Source organism: Microtus oregoni, unplaced genomic scaffold, assembly GCF_018167655.1.
Source record: "Microtus oregoni isolate MIOR12 unplaced genomic scaffold, Mior012 000009F_ref0000495, whole genome shotgun sequence".
Taxonomy (NCBI): Eukaryota; Metazoa; Chordata; class Mammalia; order Rodentia; family Cricetidae; genus Microtus; species Microtus oregoni.
Genome location: NW_024543068.1, coordinates 53894566 through 53916643, shown reverse-complemented (window position 1 = coordinate 53916643; position 22078 = coordinate 53894566). Strand labels below are relative to the sequence as shown.

Below are 22078 nucleotides of genomic sequence, written 5' to 3'. Positions count from 1 at the left end.
TTCAACCAGTCAGTTTTGTTCATTGCACTTTTCGTCCTTTGTCAGTTTTCTTTCTCAGTATTTAAATTCAAACTTTTACAGCAGATATTTTGCTTAGGTTCAATAATAGGTTAAAATCTCTTTCTGGTGTATTGATTTTTGTTGTTGTTGCATAGATTGTATCAATGCAGTATATTGCTGTTTAAATGGATATCCATTGTCTCCATTCTGTGTTTTATTCACTGAAGGAGTCATGGCTTCAGTAACTTTATATGAGGTTTTCATATTGGCATTTGGGCAGCCCTTTAGAAATTTGAGGTCTTAGGCCAGCAAGAAGGCTCACAGGGTAAAGGGAAATGCCACCAAGCTTGAAGATCTGCGTTTAGTCTCCAGAGCCCACACAGTGGGAGGAGACCATGCAGGTTTTCCTCTGCCCTCTACAAGTGCTGAGTTGTGTGCTTCTGTGTGCACTCCTACATATGTCATAAAAAAGTGAGAGGTATGTGGGGTCTTCAACTCAGAACTGCAAGCCAGAGGCTACCTGCTGTGGCGCTGCATGGATTGCAGGGTGCAGTAGAGTCCTGTAACAAACTGACTAGCCAGATTGTATAAGGAGAGTTTCAAAGACCATAGTAATTTTCTAAGACTGCTGCACTGATTTTTTTTTAAATAATAAGCCTAAAATCACAATTATTTTCAATCTATTATTTTGAAAAGAAACTCTGAAAAATGATTTTGGGGATTGAATTTTCTGCTTAGAAAGTACATTTTAAAATTTGAACATGTGGGTCAGAAACAGAATTTGAAGAAAGAAATTTGAAATATATTTTTAAAAAAGAGTATTGTGGCTCATGCCTGTAGTATCGAACATTAGAAGGCTTGGGCAGGAGGATTACTCATTGAGGGTCATCCTCAGCTACATAGAGTAGATGGAGACTGCTCTTTCATTTCCCAGCCACTTGGATCTGAATAATAACACAGAAACTATAATTACAACACTGTTTGGCCTATTAGTTCAGGCTTCTTTTTATCTAAGTCTCACATCTTCAGTTAACCCATTTTCATATTTTCATTAATGTGTGTATTACCATGAGGCAGTGGCCAGCCAGTAAAGTTATGGCTGTTAGCTGGCGTCTTTCTCCTTGATTTCACCTACTCTATCTCGATCTCTCTTCCAGCCTGGCTGCATTCTGACCTGCTATAGGCCAAAGCAGATTCTTTATTAACCAATACTAATAAACATATTCATAGCATGCAGAGGGGCATACAACATCAACATAGAATATTTGAGGTAGCCTCTGTTTCTTGAGATCCTGTCTTAGAAGTAAAATAAAGAAACAAAAAGTTAGAAATTGACTATATTCCTTACAATCGAGAACTCTAAAGAATCTCAATTTCTAGAAATTACTGGTACCTGGATTACTGCTTGTTTTAAAATTATTAATTTATCATGGGGTAATAGCTGTTGGCAAAACTGTTTATTCATGCAGGATTATACAAAATATTTCTTTAAAGAAAAAGACAGACGTCTTTGTATGTGTGTGTATATAAACATATATATGACTATATTTCATGTGTATATGAAAACAAATGGTACTGATAAACTAGAGATCTGCCAAGAGAATCAATTGGGCTTTTAGTTAGGAAAGTGAATATTAAGTTAACATCACCAGTATTCTCAAAAAATGAATTTTGATAACTAAACGTATCACATGCATCAAGGAATGGTTATGCCACTAAAAATTTGTGTGTTAGTAGCATCAGTCCTAAGTTCTTAAGCCTTCATTGCCATTCATGTAAATAAATGCCCATCTTGGACTTAAATATCGCAGAGGACTGGTAAATATAAAGTAAGTAGCTAGGTCAGTCAAGGAATTCCATTTACACACCAGTTCCTAGGTAGTGCTGCGGTGTCAGAGATGTAAGACATGACGAGAAAGTGCTGACACAAACACAATAAATGCAGGCACAGCTGTGTTGAAGGGAGCTGCTGTTCATCCCGGCCACCCAGAACCGAAATAATCACACAAACTGCAATAGTTAGATTACTGCTTGGCCCATTGGCTCTAACTTCTTATTGGCTAACACTTATATCTTAATTTAACCCATTTCTTTCTTAACAGTAAGTTCATTGTAAGCAATTTCCAAAACTCTAGAGTTGACAGAGACATCTTGCTGCCTGGACAGTCATCCAAAGTTCTTTTGTACCATTAGGACATCCATCTTCAGCCGACAGGCCCATAGTATCCAGCAGTCTTTTCCATGAAGCAGGAAATTTCAAAGATAGTTCTCTCTATGTTGGCAATTTGTCAGTCACTTGCAGACTCTTTCATGAAGCAGGAACCCCAAAGTATTGTCTCACCTTTAGGCAAGTTCAGCAGTCTTTTCTCTGTGGGTCCTGCATGTTCAGTTCACATAGCATGCCAACTAGCAGTCCAGGCAAGAGCAGTTTCTTGTCCAGATGGCTAACAAACTCCATAAGGAGCCTCTTCAATGCCCATCTTCCTCTTGTGCTACCAAGAGCAGAGTGTCTCACTATCATGAAACATCCTAAATTCTTAAAACACTTTAAATGCCATATTCTGAAGGTCTCTGAAAGATTTGAAGAATCCCTATACATCTCTGTACATCTCAAAAATCTAACATGACTACAAGCTTGACTATTATAGATGACTCTCTGTTAACCTATACAGATGTGTTTGAAACTTGGACATGGAAAACCTTTTAGCTAAAAGGATCAGGGCAGACTTAGTGGGATAATTGAGTCTTTTTTTTAAAAGCATAATTTCCTTATTGATTCTTTGGGAATTTCATATCATGCACACTAATTCTGTTCACCTTCCAATGTCCCCATATCCTCCCCTCACCTTTGCATCAAACCAAAGCAAGCAGGCAAACAAAGAAGATAAAACCCAAAAAGTTCTCTTTGCTTCTCTATCTTTCCCACCTCTCCAACACCTCTCCATCCGTCCTTCTGGCATTGGGAGCCTGAGTGTGTCACACAGCATATCATTTTGTCCATCAGTGAGTCCTGGGTCTGGTGTATACCATCATCATTGGATCCTCACTGACACTCCTCTGGGATATCCCGCAGCTGCCCAGAGTATTTTTTTAATATGCAAATTTTATGTTTTTAATTTTCCATTTTTATTTATTGTTTGCAGTGAACACTTGCATGTACAGGTATATGGATAAAAGAATTTACTGTGTGACTCACTATTTTTTCTTTCTTTTCCTTTTTTCCTCTGAAGTTTTATTTTATTTGGTGGGGGCGTGTTACAAAGGCAGAGTAGATACAAAGGGCCGGGGAAATGAATGGGATGGAAATGCATGGTGTGAAAGACACAAAGCATAATTGATTCTTTAGTAAGACATTAGGAGGAAGACAGAGTTTTAATAGATAATGTCTTAAAAACTGTTAAAAATGGGACTGTATGTAGAGTATGTGAGTAGATTTTATCATTTACTTTTCACGTTTTTTATTGGGAAAATAGTCAGGTAGAGAAGACATTGTATACCAGCTGCCCGGATGTAGCCAGTGCTGACCCCACCTGGTGCTTGTCTGTCTCATCACTTGAGGTGGACAGTTGTGAAAGTGATGAGTGACTTCTCCTTTTATAAAATACATTTGTATAGATGCTTGGATCCATACAGACCTTTATATAATACTTTGTCTTTTAAAAATTCACACAAATACTAATATTCCAGAGGTGTTCTTTTATTGTTTTTCATTCCCCTCTGGTTTTCATAGTGTTGTGGCTTGTTCTGTCTATCTATCTATCTATCTATCTATCTTCCATTCTTCTCTCATATATTATATCCTGATTTCAGTTTCCCCTCTCCACTCCTGTCAATCTCTCTCTCCCACCTCCATCTAATGTTGGTCTCTGCATCTACTCCCATCATTTGCTGGATGAAGCCTCTCTGATGACAGTTATTCTGGGCTTTGGTCTACAAGTACAGCAGAGTATCCTTAGGACTTATTTCATTATTTTATTTATTTATTTAGCCAGTCGTGTTTCCTTTTATCCTTGGTCTTTGGGCCATGTACCCTCTGGCTCCTGGCCAGGTAGTATCAGGCATGGGCTCCCTCTTGAGTGTGGGCCTCCTAGGGATGCGTTTCAGTTGGTTTTGATACTTTTATCTCGCTGATTAGCGTGGGCGTGGTAGCACACCTTTGATAATGCAGTGATTCCATGTTCCATAACTTACTGTAGTTTCAGAAAATTTATGCTGGTTAGATTTGAGAAGACAATTGAGCTGTCTGTTTTTTAATTTTATTTTTAGGAAATCCTTGCACGAGGAATTCTTCTTCCATTAATAAATCAACTCAGTGATCCTGATTATATTAATCAATATGTCATATGGATGGTAAGTACCTCTTAAAATTGTGACTTGTCTTTGAAACAGGTTTTTAGCAGTAAAAATGTAGTTTGGAGATCAGAGTGATCAATCAACAGAATATTAAAGAAATGAAGCTATCTAGTCTTTACATGTCTAGTATCTTCTTTAGTATTATGGCGTTACTATTGCTATTTTAGTGGCCGCTGTAAAAATTGTAATGAATCACATCAATGAATGCATCCAGCAGTGCCTCACCCTCTCATATCCAGTGTGAGCCTGGCCAGCAGGAGCATCTCAGCTGTGAACTCTAGTCCTGTGTGTTTATTTATCTGGACATAGATAATTCACCCTGTAGTGCAACTTAGACTTTTTATGTTATAATTTCTTTAAAAAAAAAAAAAACCTAAGGAAAAATAAAACTCGAGTACCCACCACAAATGTAGCATTTTTAATGATCTTTAGTTTTTATAATTCTAAATATCACTTTGTTTTTATTTTATTCTGAACAGTTTCCTATAGTATTTGTATGATTTTCAAGATTTATGGACATAATTGACATCAAGCTCACTGAACCTTTGCTTATCATAAAATAGGTTTTACTGTACGATTCCAGGATATTTCCATTTCCTCTAGAGTGTTCGACAGTTTTTAGTAGTTTTAAAGATGGGTGGTTGGAAAAATAAGTTTGTCTTTTTGCTCTGCTTGTTTCTGATGAGAAGCAAGCGTCAGGGTACGACTGTGTCTGCTGTTGTGGTTCTGGACTTTCTGATGAGAAGCAAGCGTCAGGGTACTGTGTCTGCTGTTGTGGTTCTGGACTTTCTGAGGAGAAGCAAGCGTCAGGGTACGACTGTGTCTGCTGTTGTGGTTCTGAACTTTCTGAGGAGAAGCAAGTGTCAGGGTACTGTGTCTGCTGTTGTGGTTCTGGACTTTCTGAGGAGAAGCAAGCGTCAGGGTACGACTGTGTCTGCTGTTGTGGTTCCGGACTTTCTGATGAGAACGACAGGCGGCACAGGTGCTCTGCTGCTTTCGTGTGGCTGTGCCTAGTCGGGACTATTCTTAGTCTGTAAATGTCCCGTCGTTCACCGACTGATAGCATAGCCTGATTATGTCTAATATAGTTTTATTCTCCCTTCCTCTCCAGTAGCTGCTGAGTGTGCTGTGGTGAGAGCGTCTGCCCTCATCACAAGGTCATGATGCTCATTTTGTCTCTGCGCTTACTCCGCCTTGTAGTCTTTGTGGGTTTCCCATCACTTGCACTCCACACAACACTGTCTTGGTGTTATGTGGGACACTTTTCCTGGGAGCCGCAGCGTGCATTCGTCTACTGCAGAAAGGGCGCCCATGGCAGACCAAAGTAAGAATTACACCAAAGGAGCCAGTGAGTCTCTATGGGACTGCTAGTAGGGGAGCGGGCAAAAGGTTACTTACAGGGAACAGGACGTTTAAAAGCCAGTGCAGAACAGAATAGACCACCCCAACATGGTTGATGACTTAAAAAAAACTGCAGATCTTAGAGGCAGCTCTGCAAGTCTATGAGAAACCTCTTGGTCTGGGCTAGTCTGTGTTTTTCTTCCTCATCCAGCAGTCATTGCCTGCTCCATAGAGCTGGAGAGAGGGTTTAGAGAACCGTCCAAGACACAGCCTTCCCAGGCATGAGACTGACTTACCTTCTCAGGCCCGTGAGCCTTCTTCTCCCTCCTGGAGGAAATGCTTCTCAGGAGGAAATACCACACCACACTTAGTTATCACACTGCATCTTTTATTTCAAATGTTGCCCTTTCTGTCTTTTGCTGTTTTGAGTTTGCTAGCTCTGTGACAGCTTCCCTTTTCAGTTCATACTCGTTCTCTGCACTTCCCATGCAGCCTCCTGGTCTTGACTCTCATCTCTCTGTCAGTGACTTGTAAATCACATATTTGCCTTGATTTTCCTGAATAATGCCTTAAAGCATACTCAGTGTTAACACTGGGACACTTAATGGCTCCCTGACCCTCTCTTGTGGTCTGTCTCTTGTCTTGCTTTGCAGTAGGTTGAGCGTCACTGTCCTTCAGGCCATTGCTTACAGCAGCCCTTGTGGCTTCCTTCCCCACTCTCCTCTGATTTGTCAGCCTTCGGTACTCTTCGTAACAAACACATTTTAACTTTAAGACGTTGCACAAAGAACATTATCATACCTTTCTTACCAGAGCCCCCACTACTCCTGCTGCATGTGTTACCTGCGCCTTCTCCTTTTCTTCTCTACTTACTGCCTGCGTTTGGTGTTTATACAGCAGCATAGTATATTGTCTCTAGTCCTATTCTGTTTAAGCCTAGTGTCTTCATTTCCTTCAGAGCCAAAACTGGAACCCTTGTAACACTATGGAATTCCTACTCCATCCCTGCTGCTCACCCTCTGCTCTTCAGGCCTTCCCTTTTCACCTCCACCCACCTTGATTTCCTTGCTGTCAGCACTCTTTCTGAGCACGACTCTGTGCTCTTCAGTTTGTAGTATGTTTAGCTTAATCATTTTTGTTAATGGTATGTGACCCATTTTAATGTAAGTGCTTGAATGTACTATTTTTCCTTTTGGTACAGTCTTTTTTTTTTTTTTTTTTTTTTTTTTTTTGTGGTGCCTGACCTATGGTTTCATTCAGTGCTGTACTTTTCTCCTAAGAAGTAATCCTCTCCTACCTGTCCTTTAAAACTCTATTTTCAGATCCGTGATTCAAATTGCAACTATGAGGCCTTTATGAACATTATTAAATTAAGTGACAATATTGGAGAGTTAGAAGCAGTCAGAGATAAGGCGGCAGAGGAACTACAGTACCTTAGATCTTTAGATACAGCTGGTGATGGTAAGTGATTCACTCTGAACAGGGCTCTCTTCAAAGACTATCAGATCCTTAATAACAATTTTAATTTATGTAATGGAATCGTCAACTTCTAGTTTTAAAGCTCAAATTCAGTCTTCCTTCCTGTACTAACATGTTCTTAGAGTGAACGTGAAGATGATGTTATTGCAGTTGTTCCTAAAGATAATAGGTATGGTTTATTTGAAAGAAAATGATGTTATGAAAAGTTTCATATTGTTTTTTTATTGAAGCAAAATTGCTTTATTGATTATTTTGTAAATAATAAGTGTGTGTTAAGTACTTTTGAAATATCACAACCATTTTTAGCCCTTAATGATTTTTTTTCTTTCAGATATTAACACTATTAAAAATCAAATAAATAGCTTATTATTTGTAAAGAAAGTATGTGACTCAAGAATACAGCGGTTACAGTCAGGCAAAGTAAGTATAAAATACTTTTGAAATAATGCCTAGTTGTAAATAAAACCCCAGTCTGTGGCAAAAAGTCACAGTAGGACTTAAAACGTGTGGGTATGTGCATACACATGCTCAAGGCCATGTACAGACTAGAGGTGCCTTCCATGGTTGCTTTCTACATTACTGTGAACCTGGAGCTCACCTGCCGCTGAGCTCTGAGAAACCCTTGTGTGTATGCTCCCACCCAGTGTTTGGGTTGCAGATACAAGTCTGTGTCCAGCCTTGTCATGTGAGTCCTGGGGATCTGAACTAAGGTCCTGGAGCTTGCCCCCCAAAGAAATAGCTTCATATGCTAGAGCACAGTTGATACTTTGTAAAGCAGTTCAGGAAGGTTGATTACAGCACTGCCTGGAAGTGCTCCTGGCCTGTGGATGGATATCTGTGGAGCCATGGACCTGGAGGTCTGTCCTAAGTGATAGTAAGTGAAGTTTAGATGATGAGAAGGTGACGCTGATTGATGGAGGAAGGTCATTGGTTAAATAAAAAGAAACTGCTTGGCCCTCATTGGTTAAAAGATAGGTGGGAGGAGTAAACAGAACAGAAGGCTGGGAGGAAGAGGAAGTGAGCTCAGACTCCACAGCTCTCCTCTCGGGAGCAGACGCCTCAGAGAGACGCCATGCTCCCAGCTCCTGGGCAGACACATGCAATGAAGCTCCGACCAGGATGGGCGTGGGCTAGAATCTTCCCGGTAAGACCGGTGCTCACAGATTATTAGAGATGGGTTGATCGGGATATCAGAATTAGCCAGTAAGGGCTAGAGCTAAAGGGCCAAGCAGTGATTAAATGAATACAGTTTGTTTGTTGTTATTTCGGAGCATAAGCTAGCCAGGCTGCCGGGGTGCTGGGGATGCAGCCCCGCCGCTCGTATTACTACAGATTGGCGCCCAACTACAGCTGATAACTGTCCCAGAAGCACCAGATATTGACCATGACTGTTAGAAGCCACAGAGGTTTAATTTGTGGGACTGCTGATGAGCTTATTGAGAGTGATGTGGTAGTATGTGTAACATCAGCACCGCACTGCCAACATCTAATGTGAACATCGTCCTGCCAGGTATGGTGCAGCATGCTATGTTGGTCTGCTGCTAGCCACGGTGTTTGAGTGAGTCGGCATGCAGACCGCTGGAGGGGGCTGGAGACGAGCGTGGAAGGCATGTGTCTTCTATCCTCTGCTGCTCTGATAAACACTCATCAGAAACAGTTTGAGGAAGGAAAGACTCTGACTTTCACTTCCAGGTCGCAGTCCACAATGAAGAGAAGGCAGGGCAGGGACTGGAGCAGAAGTCACAAACGAATACTGCCTCCTGACTTGCTCCTTGACTTGCTCTGCTAGTTCCTTACACAGCGCAGACTAAACTCCCTAGTGATGGTGCTGCCCACAGTGGGCCGGGCCCTGCCATGTGCATCATCAGTTATGACAGTTGCCAGCCTTTCTGATGTTTGTTTTCTTTGTCTGTACAAGCAGGTGTGATAGTACCCAGCAGGATCGCTGTATGCAACACAGTGCCTGACGCCAGATGTTATTGACATTTTTAACCTTTTCTCTAAAGTTCTCTCTGTAGGTAGCCATCTTGTTCTATTGCTTTGACTATGTACTTCACTATTTATATAATTTGAAAAGAAAATTTCTTTATCAGTAGCAGAGGTTTTATTCTGTTAAAAGCAGCATTGCTCTTTGGAAATGGTTTTTCTATGGGATAAATGCTAATGGAAGTTAAAGTAACGAGTAGTGACGAGTAGTAGTGAGTAGTGACGAGTGCTACTGTAGGTGGTGGTGAGCTCAGGGTCAGCGCGGGTCCTTTCTCAAGCTAGGTAGAGAGCAGCCACGGAAGTAACCTCTCACCTCCACATGGAAATGAAAAGCCTTCAAACATACTCTTGGCTTTATCTACTGAGGTGCTTGTTGTACACTGAATGTGTGGAAATAGAGAATACATGAAAATACAGTGATAAAGGATATTTTATATTGGGGACAATTAACGCTTATTACATTTTAAGTGATTATTTGATAACATTTCCTTAAAATGAGTACTGATTTAGAGTCTCTCAACAGAGTATTTTATTGGGAACCAACATACATGCAAAGGGGAGTGTTTGTCACATTTTGATAGAATGTTCCATTGCCCTTATATTTCTATAAACATCCGACCCTAATGACTGATGATCCGTTTGTGTCTGTAGGAAATAAATACTGTGAAGCTGGCAGCAAATTTTGGCAAACTTTGTACAGTCCCTCTGGACAGCATTCTTGTAGACAATGTTGCACTACAATTTTTTATGGGTAGGTAAAACTTTATTTAAATAATATAGACATTAATTCTTTTGGTTTTAAATTTGTGGTATAATACAAGTAACCCAAAAACTCTAAAATATGATACTTTTAAGTGTATATAGTCCAGTGATATTTAATATCCTGCCATCTCTCTAAAGTGGTTCTTCTGTTACTAATTTTGAAAGAGATCAGCTTCCATTCTTAGCACATCCCCAGGTGTCTTCCATGTTACAGCATATGTCAGAATTTTCCTCCTTTCTCAGGGTGTCACATACATACACACACATGTGGACTCACCTCCCCTGCCCCTCAGTACCTTTTGTATATCCATTTATCCCCATGGGAATGTTGGGTTGCTTTCATCGTTCTTCTAGTGAGCGTGAGTTTGTAATGTATGTATGCAGAAGCAGCCTTTTGAGATTCTTCTTTACGTTCTTTCACGTATATAACAGTATGTGGAAGTAGTCAGTCATAATTGTCTTGCTCGTTCATTGACAAACCACTATACTTATTTTTCAGAGATTGTACCATTTTACATTTTAGCCAGTTTATCCTCTCCAGATCTTTATCCTGGCTTTCAGAATTTTCTTTTTTTTTTATTATCAAAACAAACTATTTTTTTTTTCATTTTACATACCAATCCCACTTCCCGCTCCTTCCCCTCCTCCCATTCATTCCCTTCACCTTTCTCCCCCTCCCCACCCTATCCACTCCTCAGAGAAGGTAAAGCACATTGCTTTGAGGAAGGTCCAAGGCCATCCCTACTATATCTAGGCAGAGCAAGGTATCCATCCAAAGAGAATGGGTTTCCAAAGAGCCAGTAAAGTAGTAGGGATAAATCCTGGTGCCATTGCCAGTGGCCCCTCAGTCTACCTCAGCCATCCAGCTTTCACCCCAGAATTTTCCTTTCAGAGTTCCATCAGACAGACCCTGCCAGTCCTTCATGGTGGAGTTGTCTTTTTATTCCGCTATCTTGCTTGAAGTTTAACAATTTAAAATATTAATGAATTTGAATGGTTATTATTACTCTTTCTTTCTTTCTTTTTTTTTTTTTTTTGGTTTTTCGAGCCTGGGTTTCTTTGTGTAACAGTCCTGGCTGTCCTGGAACTAGCTCCGTAGAACAGGCTGGCCCTGAATTCATACATATTATTTTGTTAATATGACATTAAAATTATTATTATTATTATTATTATTATTATTATTATTATTTTTTAATTTTCGAGACAGGGTTTCTTCGTAGCTTTTTGGTGCCTGTCCTGGAACTAGCTCTTGTAGACCAGGCTGGCCTCGAACTCACAGAGATCCGCCTGCCTCTGCCTCCCGAGTGCTGGGATTAAAAGCGTGCGCCACCACCGCCCGGCCATTAAAATTATTTTTATCTGGTAAACATAACCAGCATATGTGAATCTTTGAATCATTATTTGTGTGATCAAAGTCTATGTGGTTTCATACAACGTTAATCTTAATTTTAATATACCTAGAAAATTACATGTTATTACTAATCTTTATTCAGAATAAATAAATGTTGATGAAGTAGTTACTTATATAAAATCATACATAGCAAGTTCAGTAGGAATTTTATCCTCAAAACATCCCATTTATGCCCATATTCAGAAGGATTAGGTGGGAAAAGACCTTAAGTTGCAGGCCAGCCTGAACGGCTAGCAAGATTCTATCTCAAAAACAAATACAAAAAGCTTTCCTGTTTCCTATGTAATTGTTATTTAGCTTAACCAATTTATAGTTACTTTTTGACATTAGAGATTTTCTAAACCTTTTGTTTTTACTTGTTTCTTCTCTTTTGAGATTAATATAATTCCATCATTTTCTCCTTCTAAATCCTCTCATATATCCCACCTTGCTCTCTTTCAAATTAGTGATCTCTGTTTGCATTAATTATTGTTCTGCACGATCTGCATATACATATATATTCCTTGACACATGCATGCACGCTGTTCGTCCTGTGTGGTTACTCAGGTTTGTTTTCAGGGCTGACCGTTTAGCATTAGACGACCCTGGAGAGACTGTCTCCTGACCTCAGCTTTCCTCAGTTGTTTGCCCGTAGTTCTTTCAGTAGGGTTGACTGGGTGCTCGTGGACTTTCTCTGGTCCACTTAGAGTTTGGATATTTGAAACTACAACCCTTTTATTTTCAAACAGTAATATGAACCTAAAGTATGACGTTAATAACTGTTGCTATGCTTTTGTTTGGTAGATTACATGCAGCAAACTGGAGGTCAGGCACATCTCTTCTTCTGGATGACAGTAGAAGGCTACCGGGTTACAGCTCAGCAGCAGCTAGAGGTTTTATCAAGTCATCAGAGAGATGGGAAACAGCAGACCAACCAAACCAAAGGTCTGCTAAGAGCAGCTGCTGTTGGAATCTATGAACAGTATTTGTCTGAGAAGGTAAGCGTTTATTGTGGTCACTGTTTCTGTCTTAGGCAGTATCATTCATAATACTCAGTGTGGTCCTTACTGTGTTGGGCATGATGGCTTCAGTGACCCCACCTTGGTTAACCCTAAGGATAGCCTTCCTGTGCATTTGGATTCTCATTGTTTAGGAGAGGAATCCAGTTTTATAAAATCAAATTAGGATGTCCAAGTTCATGGAAGTCGAGACTGGTAGTTCCTTCAGATTCATGGCCATGCCAGCAGAAGTCAGCAGGATAGAGGAGACCGCAGACAGAGTTGTCTGGCTTGCACAAGGCCTTCAGCTCAGTCCCAGCACCATTTGAAAAGAAAGGTCAGGTTTTGTATTTCTGCATCTGTCGCATATGTTTTGAAATGAACATTCTAGTGAAAGGTTTATCTTTAAGATTTATTTTGTTCCCATATCACATTGGGACTTGGCCTCCAACACTGGTCACTAAAGTAGATTTAGGGTAATGGTAGTCTTTTAGTAGACACTCGGAAGGGTTATCTGGTGTCAAATCAGTCAGTCCTGTCATACCTACCCAACTGCTGACGGCTTGACTGATTTAACTCCTGGGAATAGTGTATCCTGTGTGCCTAACACTGTGTAACTATGTCTTAAGTAAATCTTCCTTAATCCTTAATAGTGATTTTGAATAACCTTCGGTAGAATTATCTCCATTTTTTCCAGTTCTGGAGTAATGTATAAACAAATTTGCTCAATAAAAATCAAGAACAAATCTGTCTGCCAATGCTAGCAAGATGACTCAGCGGGTGAGAGCACTGGCTGTTCTCCAGAAGGTTTGGGCCGATCCCCAGCACCCACAGGGCAGCTCACAATTGTCTGGAACTCCCATCCCAGGTGTACAGCACCCTCTCCTGAACTCTGGGCACTAGGAGTACATAGAATACACAAAAGAAATGCTTAGACACATAATTAAGCAAGTCTTAAAAAATTCTTTGTTAGTCTTTTGCAACATACAGGATGAACAAAGCACTGTAGCTCTATTTTAGCTTTCTTAAATACTCAGTGCCTTTGGTAAAGCTTCTTGTCTGCTGACTACTTTAAGCGATGTGATCCTGTTATTAACTTCTCTTATCTCCTGTGTATATTTAGGAATTACAAAGATCATTATATTTTTCTCTGTTAGGCATCTCCAAGAGTTATTGTTGATGACTATTTAGTAGCAAAATTAGCAGATACTTTGAATCATGAAGATCCAACTCCAGAAATCTTTGATGACATTCAAAGAAAGGTATTCATATCTCATGTTTCTTGAAAAAGTATTTCTGTGTACATACAAGTTGTTTTTTTTTTTTAGGTAGAATAGTTACTAGAAAGGTACTAGAGTTGTAAAAACTCTTAGCTGCAGCAATATAAATGATTATTTTATTTCTTTGAATGACCATTTAGAAAAATCCTTATTTTGGGTTGCTTTGTTTAATATGAAGTAAGAGCCAGATACTTGTCTAAGAATTCAGTAAATAGATACCTGTATATAAAAAAGCATGCCTCAAAAATTCATCTTAATATGTCTTCATATATGTATTTGTTTGTTTCTTAGAAAGCACTACTTTCCATAGCATAAAAATGTCATAATATCACATAATTTTTATTAAGGTAGGAACCTTTTAGTCGCTGGAGGGTTCAGAATATCATAGTAGTTATTAAACTATCTTATTGTTGATACCTTTTAAGTTATGATATATTATAGAAAAATAGTGTAGCCATGTGATACTTTATGTAGCAAAATCATTAATATGTATTACATTTTGAATACCTCAATTATTTCAACAGGTATATGAATTGATGCTGCGGGATGAAAGATTTTATCCTTCCTTCAGGCAGAATGCACTCTATGTGCGGATGTTAGCTGAGCTTGACATGTTAAAAGATCCTAGTTTCAGAGGATCAGACGATGGGGATGGAGGTAAGGTGGTAGCAAGTGAGTGTGTTTGTGAGTGTGTGTGAGTGTGTGTGTGTTGGTGTGTGTGTTTGTGTGTCTCAGTATGCATTCTAATTACCAAAAGAGTGACCTTTTAAACATGATAAAAGTTGTTTTTAAACCCAAATGTAAACTGTACTATATTTTAAAGCTTATAAGGGAATATGAGAATAAGAATTTTTTTTTAACATGGATCATCCAAAATATTTTTCTGATGATTTCCCTTTTGTACTCAGTAACCGTGAGGACCAAGTGAGGAGAGCGGGCGCTCTGAAGCTGCCCGCTGTAAAGCCGTGTGCAATGTGAGCTGTTTGCTTCCTCTCCGTGTCTAGAGCTCACACATTGTGGGCGCCTTCTTTCAACCTAGAAAACCCCCAGCCATTTCTCCAGCTGCTTACTTCTTTTCAAATGCTGATCCTGAGAGTTACCAGCCTGTTGTAGTGATGTTCACATGTAAGCGCAGGGTGTGCTTAGGTCGGTCCGTGGTTCTATGGTTTACTCCTTATGTCAGATAGTTTATTCACTGTAAGCCTCATTTTCTCAGTTGTGCTGTCCTATCATCATACAGTAATTAACTCATCATTTTTAAACAAACTTCTCTGTGTGAAAATGTTTTATGAGTTAAAGCACACACATAAAGGCTGTAAATCCTTGTTTTGGTGGACCATGAGGCCTTCGGACATGAGTTCCTAGGTCCAGTGGTTGTTTTACTGTGATTACATTTGGAAACTTTGTTAAGGAGCAATTAGCTATCTAAGATTTGAACGGCTTTCTACTATGTTCTGAATAAATAAGCAATGTAAAGATAAAGGAAATTGGAAAATGTAGAACTAATTACATCTTTTGATTATGATCACTTACTTGTGCATAGACTTTTGGACACCACGATTCCGTGCATTAATCCACTGGAGTGTTCAAACTATGAGTGTGTAGCTAAGGGAGGGAGAGGAGGAGTGGAGCTGTACAGTTTATCTGTGTTTCTTTGCTGCTGGAAAATGGTAGCTCTTCTGTGAAGTTTGAGAAAGCAGTCTGTCAGCTCACCGTGCTAAAATAACTATTGTAAAGTCTTTACTATTAATTTCATCCATTTGAAAATTATCTTAGTAATTTTAAAGTGGGCTTGTTGTGTAACTCGGAATGGAACAAGATAAATTGAGTTATGATCAAGTTACCTTAGGTGCTATATGACTGAAGATACTAATAGAGCTTATATGTTCTATGTGGGTAGAATTGGCATGTTGTTTTAACTCAGTTTCTACCCAGTCAGTCCAAACCGTGTACTTATGTCAACATAAATTATAGGGGAGGGGCTGGAGAGATGGCTCAGTGGTTAAGAGCATTGCCTGCTCTTCCAAAGGTCCTGAGTTCAATTCCCAGCAACCACATGGTGGCTCACAACCATCTGTAATGGGGTCTGGTGCCCTCTTCTGGCCTTCAGGCATACAGACAGAATATTGTATACATAATAAATAAGTAAATATAAAAAAATTAGGTTAAGACTGTGAACACTCTTCTCTCATGCATCAGTTGTTGATTGAATCCAGATTAAATCACTAATTGTAGTTTGTAATTCTATAGTGTGTGTTTGTGTGTCATACATATGTCACACCTGTGGATGTCAGGAGTATTGCTTGCAGGTCAGTTCTCTCCTTTCAGCTGTTGTTCTGGGTTTCTAACTTAGCCGTCTGCTTACCCATGTTTATGTGTGTGTCTTTTTAGGATAATGCTTCAGTGCTTTCTGATACCTTCATATCTTAACTGATAGATTTTTATACTCAGAAATAATTTTGAAAGCCAGTTTTAAAATTATAAAATTTTTAAATTATAAAATTGTGTAATCTGCACCATGATTTTAAATGGCTGTCAGCTTTATTGTCTTCTAACCATGGGTTTCAGCCCCTTGGCCTCACATTCTCTTGAGCTCCTACCTCTTACATCTCTGTACACTGTTACGTAGTTTGGAAACCTTTCTCTAGTGACAAGACAAAAGAGATTGCCACGCCACAGAAGGGACAGGAAACAGTCGGTATATTTATTTACTTTAGGAATCATCTGATTATAAACCAAGAATATTTCTAGATGAAATTTCCCATTTTTATTTTTTGTGATCAGAGTTCTGGGGAGCTAAGAAATGTTCTTTGTTTAACAAGTTATTGAGGGTAGAAGGCGATAGCAGCTACTCCTCTTAGAACTGCACAAGTAGTGTGGTCTATTTGAAGATTCATCTAACTAATCAAATTTATACATTTACTAAGACCTGGAAAAGGTAGATTAACTTTAAATTGTATATGAGTAATGTTTTACCATAGCAGAGACACCATAACTGAAAGTTTAATTTGCTTAGATACATAGTAAAACCCAAAGGGAAAGAAAACATCATTGTTCGTCATTAGTGTTAATAGTTGCTACTTAATTGCCAATGTTTACTTACATTTTTTTGTTTTTATTCTAACACTTGCATTTTCCCCCAAATAGACATACAAAGTTGTGAGTCTTGGCATTTTTGTGATCACTTTTCTTCTGTCTGTTTCTGTCTCTGTCTCTGTCTCTATAAGCGCACATCATCAAGCCTAGCTATATACTTCCAACATTCATTACAAAATTATTTTCTCATCATGATTGCTTAACTAAATGGCATTACATGCAATGATTTCATCAACTAGACTGCAATGTTTTTTGCTGAATTTATGATGAAACAATTAGATATTTTAAAAACCTGTGTGTTTGTATCTCACACTGAAGACTGATACTATTGATATATTTTTAATCCCCAGAGTCAGAAGTCAGAAATAATTCTGCAGTTACCTAGTGTGCTTGGCTCTAGGTTCTTGCCTGGAAACGGAGACACTCGCATTGCATTAAACAGCGTGTGACACAGGAGAGACCGAGTGACAACAGTCAGGGTTGTGACCTAGTGCTCGCCCGGGAGTGTGTGCCGTCGGGTGCAGATTCTCATTTCAGTGTTAAATTGGCATGGTAGTTGGAGAGTTAAGGGTCAGGTGTTTAGCAGTGTAAAACACCTCTGTTTTGTCTCTCTGCTCTTATTGAGCTGTATTACTGACCTTTAGACCTACATAAAGTAACAACTTTGAACTTTTTTGCTGTGTGTTAATCTTTATTTTTCTTTTGTAGAATCTTTTAATGGATCTCCTACAGGAAGTATAAATTTGGTAAGTACTACTTATAGGTACTGTAATGAAAATACCGTGGCAGGCTTTTGGTGCGCGTGAGAAACGTCAAGCTGCCCCACAGAGGGGAAAGACATTGTGGTTTTAAAAGAAATGCTGAGTTTGTAAGACATCCATCTGTAACTTCGAGTTTCATCTTTAAGAAATGGTGAATAGATCAAACCTGCATAGCTGCAGTTGAATTTTATAAAGGAACTGATTTCTTTATCCCAAATTGGAGGCAGGGGTATCTCTATGATCTCAGGGCCAGCCTGGTCTACATAGTTTCATGCCAGCCAGGGCTATATAGTGAGGCCATGTCTTTAAAAGAAAAAAGAAAAGGAATTATTTTTATCATTTTTAAACGGTATATTCATATATTTATTACCCTTAAAGCTTTAAATCACTTTTCTCTCACTTTCAAAAGAAATAGTGAATTGTTAAATGACTTTCAGCTTAGTTACTGTTGTGTTGCTGTAAAGAGACACTGATCAAGGCAGCTCTTGGAAGAAAACGTAATTGAGGGCTTACAGCTTCAGACGGTTAATTCATATGATCATGCAGGGAAATTGTGGCATCAGACAGGCAGACACGGTACTGGAGAAGTGGCTGAGAGCATCCTCTTGATGTGCAGGCGGAGACAGACACTGTACCAGGTCATTTCTTTTTGGGCCATCAACCAGCTCCCAAATCTATGACATTGAAACTAATTAGTTTTGAAATCTCAGCCTAGAGTTTCTGGCTAACTCTTTAAACATAATTTAACCTGTTTGTCTTTTATCTACCTTTTCCCTCGAGACTTACTGCCTTCTCTTCCCTCCTGTCTACCTTACTTTCACTGTTTTTCTCATGGCTGGCTGGCAGCAGCTGCCTGGCTGACTTCCCCTGGGCGTGTTCCTCTCTTTCCCTAATTCTCTTCTCTCTGGAGCCTAGATTTCTCTTCCTATTTATGCTGCCTGCCAGCCCTGCTTATACCTCTCCTGCCTAGCTATTTGCCATTCAACTTTTTATTAGACCAATAGGTGGCTTAGGCTGGCTAGATGAAACAAATGCAACACACCTTTACACAGGTAAAGTAATATTCTGCAGCATGAACAAATGTCATCTTTACACAGTAAAGTATTCCAAAACAAGAGACTGGGCCTGGGGTGGTCTTGGGAAACCTCAAAGCTCACCCAAGTGACAGACTTTCTCCAATAAGACTACACTTGCTACTCCTTCCCAAACAGCTCACCAACTGGGAGCTAAGCTTGTAAACACGTGTACCCATGGAGGACATTCTCATTCAGGCTGCCACATATGTATAGAGTGTGCACCAAAACAATTCAAGTTCTTACAAAAAGGGTTTTGTAGTCAGAATTTTCTATCAATTATACCTTATTTAAGAGAATTAAGAATGATAGTTTTTAGCATATAAATTCCCTGGCAATAACTGGTTGTATCTTCCATAATGAACATAGTCTTTCTCCTGTATATCTGCTCTTGCCATTGGATGACGTGTCTCCTGGAGTACTGTTAGGAAGAGAGTCTAGTGCTCTGTGAAATGCTCAGCTCATAGTGTAGAGGTGAAGGATGACTTTTACTCCTGCATTTCTTTCTTTTTTTTCTTTCAAATTTTCTAATAAGTTCAGAGGTTTATTGTGACTTGTTTAGAGATCTATTGGAATTATACTGTTCCTTATTTGGAAATAACTTCATTGAGTAAATGTTTTTTTCAACATAGAGTATAACTTGCAAAACAGCTGAAGCAAAGCAGCCATAGGCATGCCAGATTCTTTATAACTTCTAAAATGCTTTATAAATGTTTCACTTGTTATATTTCAGAGTGTCATAACGAAAAAGAATTGTTTTTAGAGCATTCAGTGTTAGCAATAATTTACATCATATACCTATAAACTTTGCAAACCTTGGAAACTTTTCTCAGTTTGAAATTTTCTAATATTCATATTTATATTGTTTATACAAATGTTTAAGCAGTAATAAAATGTGATATTTTTTTCTTCATGTCTGAAGTAAGTGCTTTTAGGTTTCTCTCTGTGGTTTTGGAGCCTGTCCTGGAACTCACTCTGTAGATCAGGCTGGCCTTGAACTAACAGAGATCCACTGGCCTCTGCCTCCCAAGTGCTGGGATTAAAGGCGTGTGCCACTACCACTCAACCAAAAATTTTTAGATTTATTTATTTATCATGTATACAGTGTTCTACTGTTATACATGCCTGCAGGCCAGAAGAGGGCACCAGATCTCATTATCGATGATTGTGAACCACCATGTGGTTACTGTGAATTAAACTCAGGACCTCTGGAAGAGCAGCCAGTGCTCTTAACCTCTGAGCTATCTTTAGCTCATACATCTTTTAAATTTAGGCTTTTGTGTAGCTGGAGTCACTCATATTTGCTTTATGATATGAATCAAATTTTAGTGTCTAGCTAAATTTAAAAAATAGAATTATGAACTAAACGTAGTTGTTGATTGTAATATACTGAGCAGCGAAAGCACTTAATGCTTTGACTGTTGACATATGACCGTTGAGATCAACAGGTGCATGACTGCTGCCACCTCCACCAGAGACTGTGGTGCGCTTGTGTTTGCTGAGCTAACAAAGTTTGTAGTTCTAGCTGGGCACAGTGGCATCTGCAGACTGTGTCAGCCTGGACAGCAATCCGTAAAAGCAGTGAAGAGGGAGTAAAAATGTTGAAGTCTAAATTTTTGTTTTTTGTTTTTTTGGTTTGTTTTTTTTTTTTCGAGACAGGGTTTCTCTGTGGTTTTGGAGCCTGTTCCTGGAACTAGCTCTTGTAGACCAGGCTGGTCTCGAACTCACAGAGCTCCGCCTGCCTCTGCCTCCCAAGTGCTGGGATCTTAAAGGCGTGCGCCACCACCGCCCGGCTCGAAGTCTAAATTTTGCCATAACATAAAATTAGAAAACAAACGAACAAATTAGCCATTTTCTTTTCCGTGCAAGATGTTTAAGAATGTTAGCTCAGGGATTACTATATAAACTGATGATCTTAGGGTGATATTAATGCGCTTGTTTTAAAATCACAATTTTCTTTTCCCAAACAGTACTTTTTCCAAATTAGATGTGACTCTGGAGTTAATACTGTTTTACCATTTAGAATTTCATAGTCTAGTTGTTATTTACTTATGTATGATAATTGCAACAACATTTAGGAGGGTTTTTTTTATCATTTTGCCATATATGTAATATAAAAGAGGATTGTTATGCTTTATTTTTGAAAAATTATTTTGTGAATTTCTGTGCTGTTATTGAAAGAATGTATAGTTTATAAATTACAGGTAGATATTGAATATGTAAAATAATTTATTGATTGTGCATTTTCTGTTTAGAAAACATTGTAGTATGAGCCACAGGAACACTTAAAGCATATGTGTTTCACGTCTTTCCTAAATATTTTCACTTTCTCTGTGCCCTAACAAAGGTGGGACTGTTACTAATGCGTAAATCTTATTAGAGAGAGAGTAGCTGCAGAGGGGTTTTTGTTGGAGCCAGATGGCAAAGTGCATGCTCCACTGCTAAGTACCAAATCCTGTGCCCAAAAGGAAAGACAGTGTTGCGATAAGCACCTTGTGCAGAAGGAGTAGGTGGAGAAGAGCGGTGTGTCCGAGCAGTGGGGGCATCAAGGGAGGACCTTGCAGGCAGGGTCTTCAGAGAGCAGCTTCAGGTTGCCTGGTTTTGTTGTCTCTGTGTGTCCTGTCTGCCTTGGATATGTTTGTGTGGGGGTGCATATGTATGTGACCAAGTGATTTAAAATATGAGCTTCCTAGTTTAATAGTTAAATTAATTGTTGATCAATCAGTAATGATTTTGTTTGTTGCATTATAAACTTTACTAACAAAAGTCTTAGTCTGGATCTACATCCGTTTGCTAAGTAGTCACAATGGCTAATTATTATAATAGTTTTCTAAATACTTTACATATGTTCTCAATCTCATATACCCTGTGAGGCAGGTGTCTTTACCCTCCTTTTGTGTGAGGTAAGATAAGTTAACTGATTATTTCTCAGTTAATGAAAATGCTAAGGAATGTATCTGTCTGAAGTGTATTTCACCATTAAGAATTCTTGTTATAAAGAGTTTTAATTTTTAATTTTCTTCCTTTATATTGTCTATAATTGAAACTAAGTTACTGTATGTGGATAAGTAATGAAGAGACTATTGTGATATGTTAAGTTGGTTTTTTTAGTTTCTTTTTTATTTTGTTTAATACTGGGTCTTGGGTGTGGCTCTGGCAGGCCTCCGATTCAAGGCTGCAGCCTTAGTCTCCCTATTTCAGGAGCACAGGAGCTTAGCTAGCCCCGTCTAGCTCACTCAGAGAAAGGCAGAGTCTGCTGGTCTCGGTGTGTGGCCGTGCACATGGTAGACCTTTGATACAGAATGCCTCGTACTTCTCCTGTAAAGCTTATTCCCTAATTTTTTTTCCAGTCTTTGGATGACCTTTCAAATATGTCCTCTGACGATTCTGGCCAGCTTCATGCCTACATTTCCGACACTGGTAAGAGGCCTTGTGCTGCTCCCACTAAAGACGGGTTATTGTACAGCCCTGTTACCTGCACATTTAGTATTGCGTTCAGCTTGTTTTGAGATCTTGTTTTCTGATTTTTTTTTAAGACAAATTGATTAAGTCCTGTGAT

At 39.1% G+C, this 22078-nt stretch overlaps 1 protein-coding gene across 3 annotated transcripts in view; it reads left to right on the top strand.

The window, feature by feature from the left end:
• Snx13 (sorting nexin 13) overlaps positions 1–22078 on the top strand; it is a 92629-nt gene that overhangs the window by 47492 nt on the left and 23059 nt on the right. For all 3 annotated transcript variants that reach the window (XM_041657976.1, XM_041657975.1, XM_041657977.1), the window contains 9 exons: positions 4267–4350; positions 7017–7155; positions 7505–7593; positions 9811–9910; positions 12116–12309; positions 13467–13571; positions 14114–14246; positions 17394–17431; positions 21870–21939. In XM_041657976.1, the coding sequence (XP_041513910.1) occupies positions 4267–4350; positions 7017–7155; positions 7505–7593; positions 9811–9910; positions 12116–12309; positions 13467–13571; positions 14114–14246; positions 17394–17431; positions 21870–21939 (952 nt within the window). The remainder of the gene's footprint in view (positions 1–4266; positions 4351–7016; positions 7156–7504; positions 7594–9810; positions 9911–12115; positions 12310–13466; positions 13572–14113; positions 14247–17393; positions 17432–21869; positions 21940–22078) is intronic.